General features: G+C 47.5%; 1 protein-coding gene across 5 annotated transcripts in view; it reads right to left on the bottom strand.

Moving 5' to 3' along the window:
- The window catches only part of ubr3 (ubiquitin protein ligase E3 component n-recognin 3), a 606,570-nt gene that overhangs the window by 306,469 nt on the left and 279,826 nt on the right, over positions 1 to 20,275 (bottom strand). For all 5 annotated transcript variants that reach the window (XM_072475854.1, XM_072475858.1, XM_072475857.1 and 2 more), the window contains 2 exons: positions 3,478 to 3,627; positions 1,663 to 1,796 (listed from right to left, as the gene is read on the bottom strand). In XM_072475854.1, coding sequence (XP_072331955.1) covers positions 1,663 to 1,796; positions 3,478 to 3,627 — 284 coding nt within the window. The remainder of the gene's footprint in view (positions 1 to 1,662; positions 1,797 to 3,477; positions 3,628 to 20,275) is intronic.

The following is a 20,275-nucleotide window of genomic DNA, read 5'->3' on the forward strand; positions in this document are numbered from 1 at the left end:
ATCTTCCCTCCATATTACACCACCGGAAGTCTAGTCACCTGCTTGAACGATATTTCAGGAATATATAGACGTTCATTTAGAACTTTCATTTTTCATTAGTATTCAATCCATAAACAGTTTGCAATTAGAAAAAAATAATTTTCACCACGGAAAATGTACAATTACTTGGATAATTACACAGTAGAAATCATTCTCCCGAACAACTATTCAATGTAATAATGGGAAGACTGAAGCCATTTTTGGTTCCATCCCACTCTGTGGCAATAGAATGAGATTAAACCAGCCTTTTCTCAACCTTGGTATCAGATTGGACCCCCGGATGAGCTTGCCATCTCTATGTCTGCCTTTTTCCAACTCCTTTGACCTTGTCTCAGCTCATCTGCTGCTGAAACTCCCATTCATCCCTTTGTTATTCCAACAAACTACTCCTGGCTAGTCTCCCACTTTCTACCCTCTGTAAAATGTGGGGTCATCCAAAACTCTGCTGCCAGTGCCTAAATTCACACCAAGTCCCATTCACCTATCAATCACCATGTCTTCCTCAATTATCCATTTTGATTTTAAAACTCTTAGCCTTGTTTTCAAATCCCTCCATGGTCTCACCCCTCCCTTTCTGGATAATGTCCTCCAGCCCCATAACCGACGATGATGCCTGCGCTCATCTAATTCTGGCAACTTCAGCATCCCGATTATATGTGCCATTTTTTCAGCTGCCTAGGCCCTAAGATCTGTAACCCCCGTCCTAAACCTTTCTGCCCCTCTACCTTGCTTTCTACCACAAGACACTCCTTAGCATCTACCTCTTTGACAAAGCTTTTGTTCATCTGACCTAATATCAGTGGCTCAGTATCAAATTTTGTTTTATAATGCTTCTGTGACACCCCTTGGGACATTTTATTACGTTAAAGGCACTTTACAAATATAAGATGCTACATTGATCCTTATTCTCCAATGAACCATACAGACTATTTGCTAAAGTTTAATGCTGTTTTTGGATGGGAGCGGTGGAAAAGTTTGTAATTAATAAGATGGAAAGAAAGGAGGGAGATTTAGCAACAGTTAAACACTTCTTCAGTTAAACAAAGCAACTCTACCCCAACCCCTAAACTGCATCGGTTTATCATTTCCACTTAGCTCAACAATCATTCTGGATAGATCTCAGTGCAACTGACATTCTAGAGAATATTTTGGTAAGTCCATGCAAACTGAGCTAATGCCTATTAAACTTACCACAGTTCGAACATTACAGCAAAAGAGAAGAGATTTTCATTCAATCGCCTGTCCCCCAAAAGTGGATTCATGCTATGCTCACCCAAAGCAACATACAGTCACTACTTGCCTTCTCTCATACCACATGTCACAGTTGGGATTGGGAAGAGGAGAGATTGTATTAATATCGTGTTGTCAGGCCTATCTCAATACCATAGCAAAACCAACAGTGCGATGAGTCAAGAGAAGACTCATTTACCGAGTATTTTCCTCCTCCCAATGAGGGCTTGGGAAAGCAAGAGAAAAGACCCATACTTCATTCTGGACCCAATTTAGATCATATACTGTCTTCACACAGTAGTTCCAATTGAATGCAACTATCATTTTGTGCTCAAATTCAACTTACAAAAAGGAAACCCTATTTTTTTTTTGTCCAACAAGTATGAAACTTACATCTTTGAAGATTTGCTGCAAATCTGTGATCCTAACATCATGTGCAGTTCCACAGGTATCCTCAGGGTAAATCTGCTCTTCATCACTGGTTGGCAATTTCTTTGGTTCAGTGCTTCTACGACGGTGCCCAAGAACTACAATAAATTAACATATCAATACTGGCATGTATGTATGTCAGAACTACAGTAACAAGCAAATTACAATTCAATCCTTTCTATCATACTTGCAACTTCCAAAATATCACGGATAGGAACAGCAACATTATTTTCATAAAAGCATAATAAAACCATATTAATATGGCAACAATGACCCGGGTTCGGATCCCGGCCCTGGGTCACTGTCCGTTTGGAGTTTGCACATTCACCCCGTGTCTGCGTGGGTTTCACCCCCACAACCCAAAAAATGTGCAGGTTAGGTGGATTGGCCACGCTAAATTGCCCCTTAATTGGAAAAAAAAAATTGGGTACTCTAAATTTTAAAAAGAAATACGGCAACAAGATAACAATTTGCATACATATTTGGAAGAACTACTTTGTTTGTAATTTGCAAGATATAATATTAAGGAATAAATGATCATGGGGGCTGATTTAGCACAGGGCTAAAGAGCTGGCTTTTGAAGCAGACCAAGGCAGGCCAGCAGCACGGTTCAATTCCCGTACCAGGCTCCCCGAACAGGCGCCGGAATGTGGCGACTAGGGGCTTCTCACAGTAACTTAATTTGAAGCCTACTTGTGACAATAAGCGATTTCCATTTCATTTTCATTTTCAACTCTATATAGTTGTGCCCAAGGAATTGAATCCCTCCAGTCTTATAATTTCTCCTTCTTCACAATGAACGTATTGGATGGAATAATAATACTGAGGGTATCTTGAAGTTGCAGGAGAAATTGATTTAGTCAGCTACAATTTACTAAAAAAAACTTCAGAAAATAAACACAATGCAATAAATGATTTTATTAGAAACCATTAAATGATAATATTTAAAAATAATTCTCAAACAACTGTTTCAGATTTCCAGGCTCTGATCTTTGTCAACTTTGGAAGTAGGTAAATAAAGTGATCTGTGTATTATCTACATAAGGGATTTTCATACTGTAGATGTACAGTCCGTATTATAGGAATGTGGATGATGGATGCTAACTTGGCTTCCCTGATAATTGCACTCTACAATACATATGTCTCTCAAAAATATGGGTCAACAAATTGTTATTACAGAGGCTGCTTTCAGATAAGTGAACACAGGGAACCAGCTCCCTCACACACAGAATCTGATTAATCTCATAACAGGCTCTCTACTTTCTATAGGAGGCCAGCACAACTAAACTTTTAAAAATAAAGTCAAAAGCAACAAATGGAGGTCACTTTTCCAAGTTGAAGAGAGAAAATAGCTGGTCAATATAAATTTAGCTTTTGTTTTCAATATGATAGTGGTTAAAGCGGTTGTAGGCTTGGGGATTGTTTAAGATATCATTAATATTGAGAAATCCTGATTAAATATCGTTATGAAAAACCTTTACAGAAATTAGGTTTGGCATACCACTCAAAATCATTATGATAGTGCTCTGACCTTCATAGTCAATGCCTTGGGAATATTAAATATAAATCAGCTTCAGGGGAGAAAGCATTCTGTGCAACGCAGCTGGATTTTCTTTTGAAATCATGTGTCATTCTGGTTTTAACAAGCTCAATGTAACAGCAATTTATCCCTTGAGAGTAGAGCAATAAGAAATGCCATACATCCGTGAAATAATCTTCAACCGTAGTCTATTGATCAACAAGCGCAAAATAAAATATACAACTTGTGAAATTGGCTACCTGATGAAGCCTGCAACAGGACCACTAATCCAGTCGGTCGTTCTTCGGTTGATGGACCACTTTGTCCACAGATTACACAGTCATATACAGTTTCTGCATCCTGGTGTTCAGATGACCCTATATCCATGGCAACATCACTGTCAGGTGATTCTGAAAGAAAAGTCTCTGCATTTAGAGTCCACTCAGGTAAGCTAATTTATAAAAATAGGTTTTATAAATGCACATTTCTGGAGAAATACTAACCGAGATGCAATGATATTCAGCATACATTCATCCCTCTCCCTACCCAATTTTCAGCTCAGCAAGGTTTCTAAGAAATAGAAGCTTGCCCAACTTTACATCCCAGATTGTAAATATGTATGGTGAACCTGGCAAAGAACAGTTGCAAATATTTATTTATTTAGAATTTTATATGCGGTTGAGCGACATATGGCATCAAAGGAAATTATTATCTTTTCCATCATCTGACTTGCAAATAAAAGCTCCACTAACATTTTTTTCCTGCCGACCAGACAGATGTCTTCAAAGTCATGAAGGGTGCAAGATAAATAACAATAAAGGTTTCCAGGGTCATACAGGGCTACAAATTTATGGCGCTTACAAAAATAAATCAAGGGAAACTTACAAAAATATTTTACAGAACATAGTTCAAATTTTGAATTCTCTGCCCCAAACATTTTTAATACAGAGCCCACAAACTCATTCAAAAGGGAACTGCACAGTTGTTCAAAAACAACATTTTTCTTTGGATGCACTCCTCTCTGCTGCATTAGCATTGGAGCTGTTATCCATTTAAACAAAAGCAGACAGTGAATTTTGAAAAAGTTAATGCTGTCAAGGAGACCAATAAACAGCAACGGTGATATTCCTTGGGTTGCTCTAGCTACAACTGTACACTTCTAAGGGTTTTACTGTCAGCAGCACAGCTCTCTAGTAACATAAGTAGTCTACTGATCTCAGACGGCAGCATGGAATCGATCATTTATAATCTCCTAGTCAGCAAAACAAAGAAAGGGACTCAAAATGTGTTCAATAAACATATTTCACCCCAATCAAACTCCCCAATCCCAGATGAATGAAAGGGTTTAGTCTTCCAGGTTTAGTCTTCATTCCAAGGAAACTTCTAAAAGATCATATTATTGCACATAGTTTGTTACATGCTTGTTCTAGTCTTCAGAAAAGACCTCAAGTTGCATGAGCTGCGACTTGACAATTCTGACAGAACTGGACTCGGCTGACATTTGTATTTATTTTTTGAGTTCATAACAGATTATTGCCATTAGTGATGTATTACAAAGAAATCGTGGTTAGTAATACCCATTTCTATTGAAAACGTAAATTCAATATCCCCGTCAAAAGAGAATGATGGAAAACAGCAGAAAATACGGAAAAATGATTTTCTTACGATGATTACAATATACTTTATTGGAATAAACGGCAATTCTTTTAAAAATCCGCAACATAAATTTAGATGACCTCAATATAGTTTTGTACTCAAGTCGCATTTTATTTTGTTTGCTTTGACCCAAAGATGTCAGTCAAAATTAAGAAATAATAAAATAGAATTCAACCCTTCAAGGAATGGAGTTTGAAAACAACTTTGAATTATTTACTAATGATATGGCAACAACGAAATCTAAGACTTTAATTCAAAGCATAAATTTATATTAACTGGCTATTTTAAACACATTTACGAGAGAATTATGGGCCAAAACATAGAGTATGGTCAATATAAAAATCAAGCTGATAGGAGTTAACTCAAATGACACCCAACTACTTTAAGAATCATATTAATACTCTGCACTAAACTACTGTTGACATCCTTCAGTTTAAATCAGTACTGTAAAAAATTAGGAATGAACAGAACGAGGACAAAGGATAGCTGCGAGGAAGAGAAAATCCTTGATGTCATATTTCTAATTATCAGCATGAAGGTCCAAATCTGGGCTACCTTGGTTGTGATCTTTATTAACACATTGTATTATAGAATGCTTTAATAATCTAACATGCTTTAACCAACTTCAGATAGTTTAATAAAGGACAACTAATATGTTTTTAAAGTGTCAACTAATTAAATTCTATATGTCTTCACCTTTGTTACAGTGAAGAAATAGACATAGAATTTACAGTGCAGAAGGAGGCTATTCAGCCCATCGAGTCTGCACCGACCCTTGGAAAGAACACCCCACATCTCCATCCTATCCCCGTAACCCAGTAACCCCACCTAACCTTTTTGGACACCAAGAGCAATTTAGCATGGCCATCCACCTAACATGCACATCTTTGAACTGTGGGAGGAAACCGGAGCACCTGGAGGAAACCCACGCAGGCACGTGAGACTTTTCCATCCACTTTGAAGCTTTGTCTGAACTAATTTTGTAGACCACATCACATGGTTATAAGCATTTCATTTCCAACCAGTCTCACAAAAAACATGTAATTAGCAAAAACCGAAGATTTAATTGTCAAATAAGCTGAATTTCCTGAAAAGGTGCTTATGTGATAATTATTTAGACCTACGAAACAGTATTTTCTCATTCAAAATGACAGGCGAAAGTTCCTATGATCAACGAATTCCTTTACAATTTGAATTTTTCTACTTCCGGCATTGTGGAAAGCAGCTTGGCCCAACCTAACCATTTTAAGTTGGATTATGATTATGATGTACATCGTAACTTGGTTAGAATTTTCTCAATGTTTCCAGCTGTTCAGAATTTCGAATATCAAGAAGCTAATCCAGTTTCGTACAAGATAAATGAACTAATCAAATGCATTTCCAATTAATTTACAACAGCAAGGAAATTAGGAAAATCCAACACAGTAGAAATATAAAATGCATACGTCTCATGCATCGGTTGGAATTTGATCTCTCAGTAGATTCTTAAAGGTCTCCTGTTACAATTTCTGCTGAAATATTAGGACAGAATCCATTGTTCCGAAGCAACAAAGAAGGAAATTTGAGTGGGGAGCAGCACACTACCTGGTCCTTCACCTTGATGTTCTGCCCATGTTTGCACTATTCCCCCCTCCAAATTCACGTCTATGCTGCATGTTTGTGATTAAACTGCCTTACGAATAAGAAAATCTGTCCAATCATTATTACATTTAGTAAAATATTTTACCGAGAATATGGAACCTAAAGCCTGTTCGCAGTCTATAGTATAGAAAAACCTTAAGTTTAAGTAGAATTGCTGAATCAACAAAGAATAAATTTGGGGGGGAAAACAACTCTAACTTTCCTAAAGCTAGAAACATGGAGACATAGAAAATAGGAGCAGGGGTAGGCCATTCGACCCTTTGAGCGTGCTTCACCATGCAATATGACTGATTCTCCACTTAACACCATACTCTCGCACTCTCCCCATATCTCCCCTTGACACCTTTATAGAGTCTAAAAATAGATTTCCTTTTTAAAAAAAATATTGTATTCTAAATATACTTCAACATAGCAACATAACACGATACATACAGTTTGTACATTTTTCCCCTTTTATCCCTCCCCACGACAAATAGTTCCTCAAACATAGACATAAACGGCCTCAATCATGCCATGAACCTCCCTCCACTGCCTCAGGCAAACATGATCTTCTCCGACCTGAGAAACTCGTACAGGTCTCCCAACCATGCCGCTACCTCCGGTGGCGCAGCCGACCTCCAATTCAGAAGTATCCGTCCTCGGGCAATCAGAGAGGCGAAGGCCACGACATCAGCCCCCTTCCCCTCCTGCAGCCCGGTGCCTCCGACACCCCAAAGACCGCCACCATAGGGTCTGGCGTCATCTCAACCTCCATATTCCTCAACAGACTCCTAAACGTCGCCTCCCAAAAGCTCTCCAATTCTGCACACCCCCAGAACATATAAGCATGGTTTGCCAGCCCCCTCCCATGCCTCTCACATTCATCCGCTACTCCCTGGAAGAACTCATTCATCCAAACCCGAGTCATGTGGACCCTGTGCATCACCTTAAACTGTACAAGGCGCATCCTTGCAGGACAAGGTCGCTTTGGATTGGATTGGATTTGTTTATTGTCACTTGTACCGAGGTACAGTGAAAGGTATTTTCTGCGAGCAGTTCAACAGATCATTAAGTACATGGGAAGAAAAGGGAATAAAAGAAAATACATAATAGGGCACCACAAGGTATACAATGTAACTACATAAGCACCGCCATCGGATGAAGCATACAGGGTGTAGTGTTAAGAGGGTCCATAAGAGGGTCATTTAGGAGTCTGGTAACAGCGGGAAAAGGCGTTTCCGAGTCTGTTCGTACGTGTTCTCAGACTTCTGCATCTCCTGCCCGATGGAAGAAGGTGGAAGAGTGAGGAAGCCGGGTGGGAGGGGTCTTTGATTATGCTGCCCGCGGGACTTCCGGGTGCGGCGATGACCAGCTAAGTCGCACGTTTCGGCAGCTCCCGTTGGAATGGACTTTTGGGCTCTTAATAGGAGCCCCAACGGCAATTTAGACGGCCAAAAACACTGTGCGGTAAACCAGAAGGGAATCCCCCCGGACACGCATGGAAAAGGGAGAGGATAGCGGCCGGATTGCGGAGGATCCTCTGGAGCAGCGGCAAGGAAGGGAAGCTCAAAGCAAGATGGCGTCAGGAGGTGGCCGTTTGTTATGGGGCCCGGAGCAACAAGAGTTCCTGCGGCACTGTGTGGAAGAGCTGAAGAAGGAGTTGAAGAAGGAGCTGTTGGCCCCGATATTACAGGCGATTGAAGGGCTAAAGGAGGAGCAGAGGACCCAAGAGCTGGAGCTTCGGGTCGTGAAGGCAAAGACTGCTGAAAACGAAGATGAAATACAGGGCCTGGTGGTGAAGGCAGAAACGCACGAGGCACAGCATAAAAGGTGTGTGGGGAGATTGGAAGCACTGGAGAATAATTCGAGGAGGAAGAATTTAAGAGTCCTGGGTCTTCCCGAAGTATGAGGAACTGTGGGTGCCGGCCATTAGGGGCGGGGCCGAGTGGGAAACGTGGGCTTTGTTCCCGCGCTATGGTAATTATGGCGGGAACAGGGACGCAGGAAGGAGGGGGCCTCGCACAGTGGGGGCCGAGGACAAGGGGGGAAGCCGAGGTCAGCCAGAGTTCGCTGACTTCTGGGAGCAACATGGGGGGTGCAACTACGCTAGAGGGGGATCTAGCGGAGGGGGGGGGGGTTAACTGGGTTGCTGCTGCTAAGGAGAAGGGGGAGCTGTTATGGGATGGGGTGGTCGAGGCGGGAGGGCACCGTCGGGGGGATATACGGGTACGTGGGAACCGGGTGAGGAGCTGGGATAAAAAAGGGGATGGCTAGTCGACAAGTGGGGGGGGGGGTAAAGAGCCCCCCAACTCGGCTGATCACGTGGAACGTGAGAGGGCTGAACGGGCCGATTAAAAGGGCACGGGTACTCGCACACCTAAAGAAATTAAAGGCAGATGTGGTTATGTTGCAGGAGACGCATCTGAAACTGATAGACCAGGTCAGACTACGTAAAGGATGGGTGGGGCAGGTGTTTCATTCGGGTTTAGATGCGAAGAATAGGGGGGTGGCTATCTTAGTGGGGAAACGGGTACTGTTTGAGGCAAAGACCATAGTGGCGGATAGTGGGGGTAGATATGTGATGGTGAGTGGCAGATTGCAAGGGGAGGCGGTGGTTCTGGTGAACGTATACGCCCCGAACTGAGATGATGCAAATTTTATGAGGCGTATGTTGGGACGTATCCCAGACCTGGAGGGGGGAAAGTTGGTAATGGGGGGAGACTTCAATACGGTGCTTGATCCAGGGTTGGACCGGTCGAGGTCCAGGACCGGGAGGAGGCCGGCAGCGGCCAGGGTGCTCAAGGACTTCATGGAGCAGATGGGAGGGGTAGACCCCTGGAGATTTAGTAGGCCTAGGAGTAAGGAGTTCTCATTTTTCTCCCATGTTCACAAAGTATACTCACTGATAGACTTTTTTGTCTTGGGAAGGGCACTGATTCCGAAGATGACGGGGACAGAATATACGGCCATAGCCATTTCGGACCACGCTCCACATTGAGTAGACCTGGAGGTAGGAGAGGAAAAAGAACAGCACCCACTCTGGAGAATGGATATGGGCTTATTGGCGGATGAGGGGGTATATTTAAGGGTGAGGGGGTGTATTGAAAGGTACTTGGAGCTTAATGACAATGGAGAGGTTCAGGTGGGAGTGGTCTGGGAGGCGTTGAAGGCGGTGGTTAGAGGGGAACTGATATCCATAAGGGCACATAAAGGAAAACAAGAGGGTAAAGAAAGGGAGCGATTGCTGAAAGAACTTTTGAGGGTGGACAGGCAATATGCGGAGGCACCGGAGGAGGGACTGTACAGGGAAAGACAAAGGCTACATGTGGAGTTTGACCTGCTGACCACGGGTAAGGCGGAGGCACAGTGGAGGAGGGCACAGGGTGTACAGTATGAGTATGGAGAGAAGGCGAGTCGGCTACTGGCCCACCAATTGAGGAAGAGGGGAGCAGCGAGGGAGATAGGTGGGGTGAGAGATGAGGAGGGAGAGATGGAACGGGGAGCGGAGAGAGTGAACGGGGTGTTCAAGGCATTCTATGAGAGGTTATATAAGGCTCAGCCCCCGGAAGGGAAGGAGGGACTGATGTGTTTCCTGGATCAGCTGGAATTCCCGAAGGTGGAGGAGCAGGAGAGGGCGGGACTGGGAGCACAGATTGAGATGGAGGAGGTGGTAAAAGGGATTGGGAGCATGCAGGCGGGGAAGGCCCCGGGACCGGACGGATTCCCGGTGGAATTTTATAGGAAATATATGGGCCTACTGGCCCCGCTTTTGACGAGGACCTTTAATGAGGCCAGGTAAAGGAGGCAGTTGCCCCCGACTATGTCGGAGGCAACGATATCGCTCCTTTTGAAGAAGGAAAAAGACCCACTGCAGTGTGGGTCCTACAGGCCCATTTCCCTTTTAAATGTAGATGCTAAGCTCCTGGCCAAGGTGATGGCGACGAGGATAGAGGACTGTGTCCCGGGGGTGGTCCACGAGGATCAAACTGGGTTCGTTAAGGGGAGACAGTTGAACACGAACATTCGGAGGTTGCTAGGGGTAATGATGATGCCCCCACCATAGGGGGAGGCGGAGATAGTGGTGGCAATGGACGCCGAGAAAGCATTCGACAGAGTGGAGTGGGATTATCTGTGGGAGGTGCTGAGGAGATTTGGTTTTGGAGAAGGGTTTATTGGATGGGTACAGCTGCTATATAGGGCCCCGGTGGCGAGTGTGGTCACGAACAGGCAGAGGTCTGACTACTTCCGTCTTCATAGAGGGACGAGGCAGGGGTGCCCCCTGTCTCCGTTACTGTTTGCATTGGCGATTGAGCCCCTGGCCATAGCACTGAGGGGCTCCAGGAAGTGGAGGGGAGTACTCAGGGGAGGAGAAGAACATAGGGCATCTTTGTATGCAGATGATTTATTGCTGTATGTTGCGGACCCAGTGGAGGGGATGCCTGAGATAATGCAGACACTCAGGGAGTTTGGGGAATTCTCGGGGTACAAATTGAATATGGGGAAGAGTGAGTTGTTTGTGGTGCATCCGGGGGAGCAGAGCAGGGGAATAGATGATTTACCGCTGAGGAAGGTAACAAGAGATTTCCGGTACTTAGGGATTCAGATAGCCAGGAGTTGGGGAACCTTACATAGGCTTAACTTAACAAGATTGGTGGAACAGATGGAGGAGGATTTTAAGAGAAGGGACATGGTGCCCCTGTCACTGGTGGGTAGGGTGCAGGCGGTCAGAATGGTAGTCCTCCCGAGATTTCTTTTTGTGTTTCAGTGCCTTCCGGTGATGGTCACGAAGGCTTTTTTCAAGAAAATTGAGAAAAGTGTCATGAGTTTTGTGTGGGCCGGGAAGACCCCGAGAGTGAGGAGGGGGTTCTTGCAACGTAGCAGGGATAGGGGGGTCTGGCACTACCGAGCCTAAGTGAATACTACTGGGCCGCCAATATCTCAATGGTGTGTAAGTGGATGGGAGAAGGGGAGGGAGCGGCGTGGAAGAGATTGGAGATGGCGTCCTGCAAAGGAACCAGCCTACAAGCACTGGTGACGGCGCCGTTGCCGTTCTCCCCGAAGAAATACACCACAAGTCCAGTGGTGGTGGCAACGCTAAAAATTTGGGGGCAGTGGAGACGACATAGGGGAAGGACGGGAGCCTCGGTGCGGTCCCCGATAAGAAATAATCCTAGGTTTGTCCCGGGGAGAATAGATGGGGGATTTGGAGCATGGCAGAGAGCTGGGGTTGTGCAACTGAGAGATCTGTTCGTAGACGGGACGTTTGCGAGTCTGGGAGCGCTGACGGAAAAATATGGGTTGCCCCAAGGGAATGCATTTCGGTACATGCAAATGAGGGCTTTTGTGAGGCAACAGGTGAGGGAATTCCCACAGCTCCCGACGCAGGAGATTCAAGATAGAGTGATCTCAGGGACATGGGTGGGGGATGGTAGGGTGTCGGATATATACAGGGAAATGAGGGACGAGGGGGAGATCATGGTGGATGAGCTGAAGGGGAAATGGGAAGAAGAGCTGGGGGAAGAGATTGAGGAGGGGCCGTGGGCTGATGCCCTACGTAGGGTAAACTCGTCGTCCTCGTGCGCCAGACTAAGCCTGATACAATTCAAGGTTTTGCACAGGGCGCATATGACCGGAGCAAGGCTCAGTAAATTTTTCGGGGTAGAGGATACGTGTGGGAGATGCTCGAGAAGCCCAGCAAACCACACCCACATGTTTTGGTCATGTCCGGCACTGCAGGGGTTCTGGGTGGGGGTGGCAAAGGTGCTTTCGAAGGTGGTGGGGGTCCGGGTCGAGCCAGGCTGGGGGTTGGCTATATTCGGGGTTGCAGAAGAGCCAGGAGTGCAGGAGGCGAAAGAGGCTGATGTCTTGGCCTTTGCGTCCCTAGTAGCCCGGCGAAGGATATTGCTTATGTGGAAGGAAGCCAAACCCCCAGGCGTGGAGACCTGGATAAATGACATGGCAGGGTTTATAAAAACAGGGGAGTTTTTGTATAGGTATTTGTACTTGGTTATGTATATTGGATTGTTTGATTTTATTTCTGGAGAGTTATTATTTTTGTTATGGCAGTTGCCATTTAGTTTATATATTATTTATTTATTTATTTGTTAAAACGGTCAGTTATTTATATTGTATTATTGTTGTAAAAAGGAAAACCTTTGTATTGTTTTGTTTGGCCGAAAAATGTGAATAAAATTTTTTTTTAAAAAAAAGATTATGCTGCCCGCTTTCCCGAGGCAGCGGGAGGTGTAGATGGAGTCAATGGATGGGAGGCAAGTTTGTGTGATGGACTGGGCGGTGTTCACGACTCTCTAAAGTTTCTTGCGGTCCTGGGCCGAGCAGTTGCCATACCAGGCTGTGATGCAGCCAGATAGGATGCTTTCTATGGTGCATCTGTAAAAGTTGGTACGGGTTTATGTGGACATGCCGTATTTCCTTAGTTTCCTGAGGAAGTACAGGCGCTGTTGTGCTTTCTTGGTGGTAGCGTCGACGTGGGTGGACCAGGACAGTTTTGGGAGATGTGCACCCCTAGGAATTTGAAACAGCTAACCATCTGCATCCTGGACCGTTGATGCTGACAGGGGTGTGTACAGTACTTTGCTTCCTGAAGTCAATGACCAGCTCTTTAGTTTTGCTGGCATTGAGGGAGAGATTGTTGTCGCTGCACCACTCCACTAGGTTCTCTATCTCCCTCCTGTATACGGACTCATCGTTATTCGAGATCCGGCCTACTATGGTCGTATCGTCGGCAAACTTGTAGATGGAGTCGGAACCAAATTTTGCCACGCAGTTGTGTGTGTACAGGGAGTAGAGTAGGGGGCTAAGTACGCAGCCTTGCAGGGCCCCGGTATTGAAGACTGTTGTGGAGGAGGTGTTGTTGTTCATTCTTACTGATTGTGGTCTGTTGGTCAGAAAATCGAGGATCCAGTTGCAGAGTAGGGAGCCAAGTCCTAGGTTTTGGAGCTTTGATATGAGCTTGGCTGGGATTATGGTGTTGAAGGCGGAGCTGTAGTCAATAAATAGGAGTCTGATGTAGGAGTCCTTGTTGTCGAGATGCTCTAGGGATGCGTGTAGGGCCAGGGAAATGGCGTCTGCTGTGGACCAGTGGCGACGGTATGCGATTTGCAGTGGATCAAGGCGTTCTGGGAGTATGGAGGTGATGCGCTTCATGACCAACATCTCGAAGCACTTCATTACGACTGAAGTCAGGGCCACCGGACGGTAGTCATTGAGGCACGTTGCCTGGTTCTGCTTTGGCACCGGTATGATGTTGGTCTTCTTGAAGCAAGTGGGGACCTCGGAGTGGAGTAGGGACAGGTTGAAGATGTCCGTGAATACCTCTGCCAGCTGGTCCGCGCAGGCTCTGAGTGCACGACCTGGGATGTCTGGGCCCGTCGCCTTCCGAGGGTTCACTTTCAGGAAGGCCGATCTGACTTTGGAAGCTGTGATGGTGGATATGGGTGAGTTATGGGCTGCTGGGACACTCGACAGCGGATTGTTGGTTACCTGCTCGAACCGAGCATAGAATGCATGACTCAACACGTTACTTCACTCCAAAATCCCCAACATATCCATATCTCACTCCCCAACTCCTCCTCCCACTTCCATTTAATCCTTTTGACTAAGGCCAACCATCCATAGATATCCCCAATCCCTCCTTTCTTCCCCCCACACATCCGGGAGCAACAGCTTCTCCCACAGTGTGTATTCCAGTACCTGGGGAAACAAGGGCAGTTCTTTGTGTGCAAAATCCCACACCTGCCAATACCTAAACTCAATCCCCCTCAGTAATTCAAACTTCTCCTGCAGTTGCCCTAGACCCACAAATTTTCCCTCAACAGACATGTCCCTGACCCACACTAACCCTTCCTGCTGCCATCATCTAGACATCCCATCCACACCCCCACACACAAACCTATGATTCCCACAAAACACAGTCATCACCCCAGACATGTGCCCCAGTTTAAAGTGCCCCCTCAGTTGGTTCAGATTTTATGCAGACACGGAGAATGTGCAAACTCCACACAGACAGTGCTAAACCAGCCCCTGTGGTAGAGAATTCCACAAGTTATCCACCTTCTGAGTAAAGAGGTTTTGCTCATCTCAATCCTAATGGCCGACTCTATATCCTGAACAGTGACCCCCTTCTTCTAGAGCCTCCCCACCCAACCCCAGCCAGAGGAAACAACAACCCTGCAGCCAGTCTGTCCATCCTGTCAGAATAAGTCAAGAAGAAGAAGAAAGTTCACAGTCTAAAGTTGTTGAAGTCAATTTTGAATCCATAAGTCTGTTACGTGCCTTAGAAAGGTGAGGTGACTTCCGGTGGCGTGGGCGAGCAGGGCGGCCGCAAAAAAAAAGAGCTCCCGCCGGTGGCCGCGATTCGCGGCGATTTCGGGGAAATCCCCGAGACCTCACGCACTCCCCGACTATCGTCGGCCTTTGGGGCCGCCACGAGCAGCCAGCGGGGCCAGTTTAAAAGCCAGCGAAGAACCCCGCGCAGGTGTCGGGGGGTGAGGCGCCGGGCCCGGCAGGTCAGAGCAGCGGGGGCGGAGCTACGAAGAGGCCGAGGCGGCAGGCCCGAGGTCCGAGCGCCATGTAGGGAGGGTGCTCCACGTCAGATGGTTCCCACCTAGGAAGAAGAAGGTTGAAGCCTGGTCCCAGGTGAATGTAGAGGAGGAAGAAAGAAGATTTAAGGAAGTTTGGTAAAAGTTTTTTTTTCTCAAAAAAGAAGAAGGTCAGATTGATGAAGGGGGAGAGAGGAGAAAGGAAAGATAAAAAACAATAAGCCGCTAAAAGATGCGAAAAGCACCGTCAAAGAAAGGAGGAAACGCGGGTTCGCCGCCGAAGGAGAAGACGAGCAAAAGCAAAAGTGTTAACAGGATGGCGGAAGCCCAAACTGCAAGGCAGGGCCGCACTACTTACGGTGGAGAAGATGACCGAGGTGATGGTGGTGGAGCTGGAAAAACGTTTGGTGAGGCACATGGAGATCCTGAGGAAAGAGATGGTGGTCGTGGTGAGGTCATTGTTGGAGGAGGCAATCGGCCCGATCAGGGTGGAGGTGGCAAAGGCATTGGCCGAGGTGAGAGAGCAGGGCGAGAAGATGAAGGAGGTGGAGGAGGCCGTGACACGACACAGCGACCAGGTCACCTCGATGGGGGACGAGCTGTGGAGGGTGGTGGAGGTTAACAGAGGGCTCCGAGCAAAGCTGGAAGACTTGGAAAACCGCTCAAGGCGGCACAATTTGAGAATTGTGGGCTTGCCCGAAGGGACAGAGGGCCCAAGGCCAACGCAATACTTCGCTAAGAAGTTGGCAGAGCTGATGGGGGAGGGTGAGAACCCCACCCTGTACGAGCTAGACCGAGCTCATCGGTCATTAAGGCCAAAGCCCAAAGTGAACGAGCCGCCAAGGGCAGTAATTATCTGCTTCCATAAGTTTTGCATGAAGGAGAAATTATTAAGCTGGGCGAAGCAGAAGCGTGAGGTGCTGTGGGATGGTACTGCGGTTCGGATCTACCAGGACTTGACGGTGGAGTTGGCAAAAAGACGAGCGGCGTTTGGGCGAGTGAAGGCAGCTTTGTACAAGAAGTGGGTGCGATTTGGTGTGGTGTACCCGGCGAAGTTGAGAGTAACATATAAAGCCAAAGACTTTTATTTTGAGGCAGCGGAGGCGGCTGAGGCGTTCGTGAGGGCAGAAGGCTTGGGACAGACGTGAAGAGCGGAACTGGAAGAGAGACTGTGGACTGTGTTTGAGCGGCTGGAAAATGTACAAATGTTACAACTTTCTTTTTACTGATTTGTATTGAAACTTACTTCTATTTGCATTGTTACAGAGTTCAAGTTAATGGCGTTCTGTGTTGCGACGGTTAAATGTTATTTTAGTGAATTGTAGGGGTTGGATTGTTGGGTTTGTTTTGGTGTTTCTTTCTCTGGGACTGGGCGGAAGGGGGCAAGAGGTATTGGCGGGGGGAGCCACTCGCGCTAGCTAACTAGAGTCAGTCAGTGAACGGGGGTGAGGTGAGAGGAGGACTGCGGACATTGGAGCCTAGATAGCAGGCTTCAATGGGCCTACGAGGCGAGCAAGAGGGGGTGGAGGGAAGGATGTTGGGGGATGTTTTTGTAGGGGGGGTTCTTGGGAGGGGGGGGGGGGGGGGAGGGGTTCGATGTTAACAATGGACAGGGGCGGGTCAGGCTTATGGGGCAGGGCCCGGTGGTATGGTGATGGTGGATAAGAAAGGTGGGGGGGTGGGGGTGAGAGACCCCCAGAAAGGATAATCACGTGGAATGTGAGAGGGCTAGGAGGTCCGGTCAAGAGGTCAAGGGTGCTTGCACATCTTAAAAGTTTGAAAGCCGATGTAGCAATGCTGCAGGAGACTCACTTGAGGGTGAAGGACCAGGTGAGACTTAAAAAGGGCTGGGTTAGCCAAGTGTTTCACTCCGGATTTGATGGAAGGGCTCGAGGGGTAGCAGTGCTGGTCAGCAAAAGGGTACGCTTCCAGATGGAGAAGGTGGTGGCAGATCAGGGGGGGAAGATATGTGATTGTGACAGGGGCATTGGAGGGGAGATTAGTGGCGCTGTTAAATGTATACGGTCCCAATTGGGACGATGTGGGATTCGCGAGGAAGGTGTTTGGGGTTATTCCCGACTTAAGACACGCATGAGCTGATTGTGGGGGGGGGGAAACTGGAACCTGGTGCAGGAGCCAAGGTTGGACAGATCACAGCCGCGCTCGCTGGTCCCATCAGGGGGGGCGAAGGCGCTGGCTGGGCTAATGGTGGAAATGGGAGGGGTGGACCCTTGGAGGTTCTTGCACCCAAGGAAACGGGAGTATTCGTTTTTCTCAGCGGTCCATAAGGTGTACTCGCGGATCGGCATTTTTGTGGTGGGGATGGCTTTGCTGGCTGGAGTCAAGGGGTCAGAATACTCTGCAATTGCAGTGTCAGATCACGCTCCACATTGGGTGGATATGGTGCTGGAGAAGGGGACAGTGCAGAGACCGGAGTGGAAACTGGATGTGGGGCTTTTGGGGAACCAAGTATTCTGTGAGAAAATTGAAAAGGTAATTAAGAAATATGTAGGTTTCAATTGTACGGGTGAGGTGTCGAAGGCAGTCGTCTGGGAGGCTCTAAAGGTGGTGGTGAGAGGTGAGGTAATTTCGTTTAAGGTGAGGGTGGATAAGGAGGAGAGGTTGGAGCGGCAGAGGGTAATAGATGAGATGTTGGAGGTAGATAGGAGGTATGCAGAGGATGGTGACCCGGCGAAGCTGGAAAAGAGGAAGGAACTACAGGTGAGCTTCGACCGACTGTCCACCAGGAAGGCGGTGCGCCAACTGAGACGAGCAAGGGGTACAGTTTATGAACATGGAGATAAGTATGTTAGCAGGTCAGCTCCGGAGGGAGGCAGCGGCAAGGGAAATTCTTCAGGTGAAGGATAGGGCAGGGAAGTTGGTGGTGGCCCCAGTGCTGATTAACAATGTTTTTGAGGAGTTTTATGAGAGGTTGTACAAGTCAGAGCCACTCAGGGGAGACCGTGAGATGCAGGAATTTCTCGATGGGTTGGAGTACCCGAGGCTAGGGGAGGGGGACAGGGCTACATTAGAAGGAGCAATAGTGGAGCAGGAGATAAAGGATGCGATTGGGAGGATGCAGTCGGGGGAGGTGGCAGGGCCGGATGGGTTTCCGGTGGAATATTGTAAAAAATTTAAGGATAGGTTGGCACCCCTGATGGTGGGGATGTTTGAGGAGGTGATAGGGAAGGGGGTGTTGCCGCAAACTTTGGGGCAGGCATCAATTTCCCTGTTACTAAAAAAAGATAAGGATCCGACGGAGTGTGGGTCGTATCGGCCCATATCACTTCTGAATGTGGACGTAAAAGTGTTGGCGAAGGTACTGGCAGGTAGGCTGGAGGAGTGCCTTCCGAAGGTAATCGGGGAAGATCAGGCAGGGTTCGTGAAAGGGAGGCAGCTGTTTTCGAACATTAGGAGGGTTTTGAACGTTGTTCTGGCACCGGCGGAAAGAAAAGAAACAGAGGTAGTTGTGGCATTGGACGCCGAGAAGGCGTTTGATCGGGGAGAATGGGGGTACCTGATGGCAGTGCTGGAGCGGTTTGGGATTGGACCAAGGTTTGTGAACTGGGTAAAGCTATTATATAAGGAACCGAAGGCGAATGTCCGCACAAATAATATCAGTTCGAGATATTTCTCTCTCCACCGTGGGACGAGACAGGGATGTCCTATGTCCCCCCTGCTGTTTGCACTTGCGATTGAGCCGTTGGCCATCGGATTGAGAAGTTCGGGAGCATGGAAAGGAATAGTGCGGGGGGGGGGGGATAGAGCACAGGGTGTCCTTATATACCGACGACTTGCTGCTGTATGTTTCGGAGCCGAGTGCGTCGATAGGAGGAATATTGGAGCTACTGCGGGTATTTGGGTCTTTCTCGGGGTACAAGTTGAACCTGGACAAGAGTGAGTACTTTGTGGTGTCTCGGCCGGGGGTGGGGGCAGGGGTGGGGGGGCTGCCATTCCGTAGAGCAGGGACTCATTTTAGGTATCTGGGGGTGCAGGTTGCCCGGGAGAGGGGGAGGCTTCGCAGGTACAACATCACTAGTTTGGTGGGGAGAGTGAAAGCCGATCTGGCAAGGTGGGACGGCCTTCCTCTGTCACTGGCAGGTCGGGTACAGGCGGTTAAAATGAATGTGTTGCCGTGATTCCAGTTTATTTTTCAATGCCTACCGATTTTCCTGCCAAAGTCTTTTTTCAGGGAGATTGAGGGAAGGATTACCTCATTCATATGGGATGGGAAGGTGGCCAGAGTGAGAAAGTTGCTGCTACAGAGGGGAAGGCAGGCAGGGGGTTTGGGTCTCCCGAACTTGTTGTACTACTACTGGGCGGCGAATGTGGAGAAAGTGTGGAGCTGGGTCAGAGGGGTGGATTCTCAGTGGGTCAGAATGGAGGAGAGTTTGTACAGGGGGTCGGGGCTGAAGGCACTTGCAACAGCGCCGCTCCCGATAGCTCCGGGGAAATATTCAGGGAGTCCGGTAATAATAGCTTCATTGAAAATCTGGAGGATGTTTCGCCAACACTTCGGGTTGGGTTTAGGGTCAAGGGAAATGCCGATTCGGGGGAACCACAGATTTGAGCCAGGAAGGTGGGATGGAAGTTTTCGGAAATGGGAAGAGAAGGGGATTAAGACGCTAAAAGATTTGTTTCTTCGGGGTCGGTTTGCAGGATTGAGGGAGCTGGAAGCGAAGTATGGGCTCGAGCAGGGAGAAGGGTTTAGGTACATGCAGGTTTGGGATTTTGCCAGGAAGGAGATACAGAGCTTCCCAGAGGAACCAGCCTCCACATTGCTGGAGGAGGTGTTGACGACAAGGGGACTGGAGAAGGGGGTAGTGTCAGCGGTGTACGGAGCTATTTTGGAAGAGGATAAGGCACCACTGGAAGGGATCAAAGCAAAGTGGGAGGAAGAGCTGGGAGAGTTTATAGAGGAGGGGGTCTGGTGAGGTGCTCCGGAGAGTGAATGCCTCCACCTCATGTACGAGGTTGGGGCTGATACAGCTGAAGGTGGTATATAGGAGCGCACCTCACGAGGGCGAGGATGAGACGATTTTTTTGAAGGAGTAGAGGATGTGTGTGAGCGTTGCGGGGGCGGGGCCCGCGAATCACGTTCATATGGTTTGGTCCTGTCCAGAGCTAGGGCAGTACTGGAAGGAGGTGTTTCGGGTAATTTCCAAGGTGGCGCGTGTGAAACTGGACCCGGGTCCCCAGGAGGCCATATTCGGGGTGTCGG

Source organism: Scyliorhinus torazame, chromosome 2 (genome assembly GCF_047496885.1).
Source record: "Scyliorhinus torazame isolate Kashiwa2021f chromosome 2, sScyTor2.1, whole genome shotgun sequence".
Lineage (NCBI taxonomy): Eukaryota > Metazoa > Chordata > Chondrichthyes > Carcharhiniformes > Scyliorhinidae > Scyliorhinus > Scyliorhinus torazame.